Below are 7,466 nucleotides of genomic sequence, written 5' to 3'. Positions count from 1 at the left end.
TTTTGGAGTTCTTTTTGAGCATAACATTCTACACCCTAGCTGACCATCAAAACAGCAAGGCAACCAAGCCATCATTGTAATCTTAGGTAGCATTATTACTACTTAGTTTTCTTGAATGTAATATAATAAATGCTATTCACAGTTACCCCAAAGAGATCATGTAAACACAACCTATCAGTGCACTCACATATAACCTAACTTAAAGGTGCTATAATGTAAAGGAAGATAATTAATTTTGCACTTTATACACCTAAGTGATTACTAAATTAGGACGTAACTCGTACCTTAGCCCCCGAACACAAAATCCTTTCACTACACACCAATAAATAATTTCCATAGCTCTGTCCCTTTACAGTTCACTTCATGAATCTGTCCATCTCTTTCATGGCCTTCTACTTACACCTTCAACCTTACCGAACACGATTACACCCACCATGCATTCTATATGGCCACTCCATCTTAAATGATGTTGCTTTCTTTTTCATCCTGTACTTCCTCTAACTCCACCTACTTAACAAATGCTATCCATTATTTTCTAAATATCATGAAAGCAAAGGTTTCACAACCACAACATGCAAGTTTCTTTGCACTCTAATTCTTTCCATTCGCTAAAGATTTAAGAGTACCACCAATTTTTCTCCTTAATTCACTACTTCATATTCCCTTGTACCACTCTTAATGATCATCAGTCCTTTATAACTAAACAAAAAATAAATCTTTTCCATTAAAATATATTCCAGTGCAAAAGCTAATCTCTTTCAACTACAAGAATCTTGCTCTTACTCTCATTTCCATTCATAATCCTACTACACAGTCAAAGCTATCCCACCTATCCCTTCCATTGGTGCAGCTAATGGAATTGCATTATTTATGTACAAAGATGAGTTCTAATTCTATTTTATCATGAGTCAGCTGCATACAACAATCACCCACATCACATTATTTCAAATATTGACTTAACAATTGACAAATTGAACAGGTGTACATATCCATATCATCTACTTGTAACTTTAGTACTGCATCCACTAAATACTGCATTAAGGAAAATACAAATTCTTTTCCAAATAATGCTCTCAAAGTGCTCTAGAGCATACCCCCACAATGTTTGGGATTAAGATGAAGGGGTACCTTCTGTTTTTCTTCAAAAAAATTAGTGATCTATGGCTTGCTTGGCTTATCATCATCTTCCATGGTCTTACAATACTTTCATTAAGACCCGTTTCCCAAGTAACCTAAGCAATGGGCTTTTGAGAGTTCAGGTGTTTCTCATCAGCAATGTTTTTTTCCCAAGTTTCTAGTAATTCCCTTGATTCCTAGGGACCAAACTGCTGCTTTTTCATTTTAGTGATGTTAATGGAAATAACTTTGGCACTAACAACATGAACTGCACCAAAAATGAGTAAAGAAATGATTGCAATGTCTCTTTAGTTAAAAGTAAAAACAATGAATTGCTGATAAGAGGATACTGAGGGATTCTTTTTCATGTCCAAAGCAGGTAATGGTATTTGTTTAGTTTGTGTGTGACTTTGGCACTGATCGTGAAGTGGGTTTTGTACTGGAAATTTTTTTGTTTGTTATGTAGGTACTGATTGTTTGTGGATGCTTAAAGATATGGATTTTTGATGAAATGTCAAGCATAGAAAAAAAATAGTAATCTACATTTTGAGCCCATTTAGCTAGTATGGCTGAATGAAGGGCAACAGGTCAAAAAGTGATGATGTTTAAGTGGTGTAGTATATAAATGAATATATTCAAGGCAGAAAGTGTGCAATCATTAACTTCCCCAACTAAGTATAATGAGGAAGGTAGAAGTGGCATAACCTGTTATATCTATTCTATGACAGAAAGGTCAATAACAGAGAGCTGATAAGGAGTGAGGTACTGACAATTTTAAAAAGTCAGTTCAACATAAATGAGAGAATCCAGGAAGATCAAGTAATAAAAAAGAGACAATTGAAATACTGGGAAAAGATGGACTCCTAGGAGTGAAAAGTTCCTGGATGTGAATGAATTTTTTTATACAACCTCCCTAAAGGTGAGTTTTCACTCACAGTGTAACCACATACAAGCAAAGTTCAGTAACACCAATAACTCTAATGTAAGGAAGTACAGCAGGTGCAGAACTGAGAAAAGTATCAGACTTAAAGTGATGGAAAGTAATTTTCTGATACAAAAATGGAGGCTGGTGTTGCTATTATGAGAAGAATTTTAAGTAGAAAATTAAGAGCTAAAACATAAGCTACTCATGTGAAACATGGTAAAATGAAAATGCAGTTGACTAACAGCATGTAAATGATGATAAAAACCTGGGATTTGAACACTGGTAAATCAGACAGTATTTAATGTGTCAAACAAGATTATCTTCATGTAAAAAATGAAGTGATGTAAATGTCTGAAGAAATTCTTGCATAAGACATCCTTCGTAAGCAAAAATCTTTTAGCAAAAACTTTGCATTTGAATTTATTTATTCTTTCTCCAAGCACACACAATGAATTCAAAATCTGAAATATATATTTCCTTACCTTATGGGTTGAGCAATAACAGCATTGCAGAAATGAAGCTAAAGTGATATAATCTGCATTTATAAGAATTTAAGAAGTAAATCACAAGGTAACCAAACTGCTGTCACAAGTACCCCAACTCAACCATGCATAAATTTTAAGTTTTTATACAACTCCATAAACAACCTAAAATAAAATTATGGAGATAGAATAATGAACCACTAACTAATGCAAGCAGTGTTTAAGAAGTATGAAATACTATACACTCCAGAGATATAGTTCAAGATGAACTTCTAGAATCACAGGAACCAACACCAGAATTTTTCTTTCCCTTCTCGTGAGTGGCAGTGTTTATCAACTTGGAATCTGTAGCTATGAACACTTTTAAGATAAGCTAGATAATAATTTGTGGTGATGACTGTTCAATGTTTACTTAACATTTGAATTACTTAGTATCTTTCTCAGTGTAGGTAATTGCAATGGCTTTTGATCTACATAATAATTTAAGATGTTGAAAAAAAAATAAGAATGCAATGTCCACCACCAAAAAATTACTACCAGCCATAGAAAATTCAGCCTCCTTGTTTGAGCATACCTGTGCATAATTGTGGTACATCACTAAATAAAAGGCAATATGCAGGCATGAGCTGTTACATGAGGTGTGACCACTGTCATAGGTTACATAACAAGTCTGAATTTTCAGTCTTCAAGGAACATAGCCTTTCATTTTCTAAACATATCTTTGATCTACATTAATTAGATCTGTCTATATTCTATTAACCTACATTGGAATGATGCTTCCCAGCAGTGGTGTTAGAAAGACAAATTGTGCAGGTAAGGTTTTACAAATACAATAAGTGATATTAGCCCCCAAATACCATAAACTGATTATGAATAAAGATTCTGGGCTTAGAGATCTCAAGCTTAACCATAATTTCAAAATTGTTTTTATTACTGTGAATTCCTACTTCAGGGGTACATTAGTATAATAATTTAAATAAAAAAGACCCTTATATAATAATTGCTTCACAATCTGGATGAGAAATGGCTTACTGTCATGAGGAAATATACTAAGATTTTCAATTAAGTATATGCTATAATATGCAAAATTCAAACATTCTGCATATTGTGAATTAAGATGCTTGGTGGGTGTTGCACTCTTCTCATCTATTCTACATTTGGTACAAAAAGTGTAATATGGGGTGACTTAGCACTGAAGCTATCAATTATATTACTGTGAGTACAGTATTGGCACTGAGTATTGAGTATTTGTGGGATATCATTATGAACAGCAGTTATAAAAAGGGAAGATTAGGCACCATATTCAATATCTCTGCTATGTGAGAGGGGCTCTTATTCAGCTGGTGTTACTTGGGAATTACCATAATACACGTATAGAAGATTCTCCATATAAACTAAAGCTCATAAAGGAATTGCTTCATGATTCTTGACCATTACACTGAGTTTGAAAGCTTTCTTATAGTGGATTTAAATATATCAATGCAATCTGTATCACCACATACAAAACTACTGAAATCAAAATTTAAGGTTTGGTGCTATGTGATGGTGAGCAAAAGCAGGCATATGGCAAAAATTCTGCCAATCATTAAAATTACAAAGAAAAAGATACTTTTTTTCTTTACAGCCATGCTACCACAACTGAGTGCCCTTCCGCATTTTGCAGACATGAAAAGCAGACATATATTTGGTGGTTTAGTACTTTCACTTGTTAACAAGGTATAACATGAGAACTATGAAAATTAAAAGTTTTCCTCTAAACCGTGCTATAAAATATATACTTGTACTCCATCTGTATCTATAGCTTTGATGCCCAATCCCTTGGGAACACCATTATGGGGGTAGCCAAGGCAAAAGAGTCTCCATAACTGAACTCCAATGCTGCTTCTTAACCTTTAGTGCCTCACCCTTACCAGGCAACTGACAGAGGGCAACTCTACCACAGTGTTTCCAGAGGCACCTAACTAATATTCCTATTGACTACTATATAATGTGTCTACTTAATATATCTACTAGATATGGAAACTTACAAACAGCAAAAAAATCTAGAGAAGGAAATAAAAAAAAACATTTTGCAAGACAGCTACCAACTACATAAACTAGTAGTGCAAGGGTATTTCCTTGGTGCACTGGTCCATTTTCATATCTGGTGACAACCTAAATGGGATGTTAGCATACTGAACCAACTCACGAAAGTGAATACTTGTAGACTTTGTCCATCCTGCCTCTAAGCTAAAATACACAGCTGGTGGCAACTGAATCTTTGCCCAACTCTGAAAGAAAACTTGTAAAATCTTACTGGTTCATTAGATCACTAACCTGAGCAAAAATCTGACTCTTGATTTACCAGTCTTAATTTCAAGTCTGTGAATCAAGATACGAATCAGTCAAGGTCAAAAAAAAAATCAAAAAAAAATCAGAGGACCATTTTCAACTAGCAACAAAAAATGAGCTCCAGGTGAACAGTATGCTATTTCTTCTCCAATCCTACTATGGCTCTGCAATTATACCATCATAATCAAAAACCAGCAACCTCAAAGTCGAACTGTTCTCAGAGAGGGTAGTATGTAAAGACAGAATAACTATATTTTCCAACTCTCAACCTCTTTGTACTGTAGAGTATGTTTGAGTGGTTCAGTACAGGTTTTCTAAAAACAGCAGTCTGTGAGCACTAACATGGTCACAGGACGAAGAGATGAAAGACTTGGCACTTTTTCTTATATATGTCTACTGTTGAGGTTCAGCAAATACCATGATGGCACTCAGTTATTTTGGTAAGAGCAATGCAAAATGAAATAACTAGATATATCTACCATGAACATAATGAAAATTATCTGAAAATCATACATTGCAAGATGTGTGCTTCTGAAGCCTTTCTTCTATATGTACTTTGACTCCTTGTGTATCTGTCCACCAGGTCGTAAACTGACCAAAGGAGTACTTCAAGAAATATCTTCCCTCTGATTTCAAAGATCTCATCAAAATCATGCCTGTTGACCTTGCTGATCATATAACATCTTTCTTTTATTGTCATTGAATATCACTCGCCTTGTTCCTAAAGTGATAACAGCTACAAATCTAAAACCCAGTCACATCTCTCAATACCTGTGAGATACCTAATAGCTAATCCTACTTATTTCTTGCATCACCAACAAGTCACTTTTAACATAACTAAAACACTACTTAAATCTATTATGTCTTTTTTGTTTATGGTAAAAAATACATAATTGTATTTTCTTTCCCTGCTCCTTTATATTTATAGTGAAGCCTGAATGAGGAAACAACTACATTGAAAGATTGGCCACTTGTGCCTACACACTTGCTTGTAAATGTAGAAGGTCTTGGTTGTGGTGTCTCTTCTAAGTTCATGAAATGGATTTCTTTGAAACTAACCATCTACAAAAGATAAACTAAGTGTAATTACTGCCCATATAACTTTGATCTCAGAATATGCTTCATGGTTCTAAACAAACTGAAGTCTGTGTTACTTATTTAGATCAGGATGTCTTTATAAATGGAGAATTTGTTACTATTCTCCCAAACATTATGTATGGGAAACAAAATGGTAAATAATCCCTTACACATATATCAAAAGGAATTACACAATTATTGTATATGCTATAGATATTGTACTATATTATAAAAATCATAAGAGGTTCTTTGAGATTCTGCAAAATCTTGCCATCAGAAAACTTATACAGACCATTAATCCAAAAATCTCATTTGCATATAATGTGTGTAAAAAGGAAAATGGTCTTTTAAAATAACAGAAAATAATGACCAGAGCTTGAATCATTACCCATCATCTTTCTTCACATACTGTTGTAACTTCAGTTGCATTGTATAAACTCTGTACAATTCATTCTCGTATTAAATTAGGTAAATCAAGACAATTTCTTTCATTTTTTAGCCTGCGAACAACATATGTACTTTCTTCAACAATTAAATAATAAGCTTTTTTGTGTACATATATTGCAAAGCCTGCGAAGACAGTCGAGTATGTAGCTTCCTTTGTGCAAAATGAATGGCATATTTGTCAGGAACCCTATACCAATTACAAATCATCAGTTAATTATATGTAGCAGCAAAGGAAAGAAGCCTTCACCACAGAAGCTCATAACAATTCTGTACATTTTATAATTTTCTATCCAACTTCCTGCAGTATAATCTTACGCCTCTAGTGTCTGGTCATTGCTGTGTCCTGTTTCATCTTCTATGCTGCGGGAAGACCTGGCAGCTTCTTCTTCTTCTGCTGTCTTCTTGATCATGTGATCCAGTCGTGTTAAAAGAAACTGTTTGTCATGACCTTCCAAAATAAGCTGATTTTTCAGCAATGCCACCATATGCTTATTGGCTGCAGCAACAGCATAGTAATAGTACCATGCCAAGATGAGTATAATAATGGCAGGTACAGCAAAACCTGCAGTACCCATAAAGAAAAGTACAGCTTGCAGCCAGTTGGGTGATTCTGTAAAAAGAAACCAGTAACTCCAATGGGTATGGGGCAGTCACATTTTAATACTAACCACTAATTCGTTATAAATTTTCTGAAAAGAAAATGATTAAGTACATCTAACACCTTAAAAAATATTTCCACTGACATGAGTGGATCACAAACATCCTCAACTTGTGTCTTATAATGAATACCAACTAAAGTTAGATTTCTGCTAATACAGGAACTGATAAATGGTCTATCTTTAATTTTGTCTGATTAATATAAGGAGGAGTGAGAGCATTAAACTCTCAGTTCACTAAAACACTGTTCAACTGATATCCAGTGTTCTAAAGTGAACAAAGATTGTACACCAATACATGCATGAAAATGAGCTGTCTTGAGTGAAGACATTGGAATCTTATAAGATTTGTCTCATTTGAGGAAGCAAGCAGTGATAAAAAGTTAATGAAAAAAAAACAAGATGTTACTTAAAACCTGATGCACTTCCACA

General features: G+C 34.2%; 1 protein-coding gene across 3 annotated transcripts in view; it reads right to left on the bottom strand.

The window, feature by feature from the left end:
• Window positions 1-2,445: 2,445 nt before the first annotated feature.
• LOC139748240 (transmembrane channel-like protein 7) overlaps window positions 2,446-7,466 on the bottom strand; it is a 60,917-nt gene continuing 55,896 nt past the window's right edge. For all 3 annotated transcript variants that reach the window (XM_071661117.1, XM_071661116.1, XM_071661118.1), the window contains one exon: window positions 2,446-6,988. In XM_071661117.1, the coding sequence (XP_071517218.1) occupies window positions 6,690-6,988 (299 nt within the window). In that variant the 3' untranslated portion in view covers window positions 2,446-6,689. The remainder of the gene's footprint in view (window positions 6,989-7,466) is intronic.

The sequence above is a fragment of the Panulirus ornatus genome, chromosome 73, assembly GCF_036320965.1.
Source record: "Panulirus ornatus isolate Po-2019 chromosome 73, ASM3632096v1, whole genome shotgun sequence".
NCBI lineage: Eukaryota > Metazoa > Arthropoda > Malacostraca > Decapoda > Palinuridae > Panulirus > Panulirus ornatus.
The sequence above is the reverse complement of the archived record's forward strand: the minus strand, read 5'-3'. Positions and strand labels throughout refer to the sequence as shown.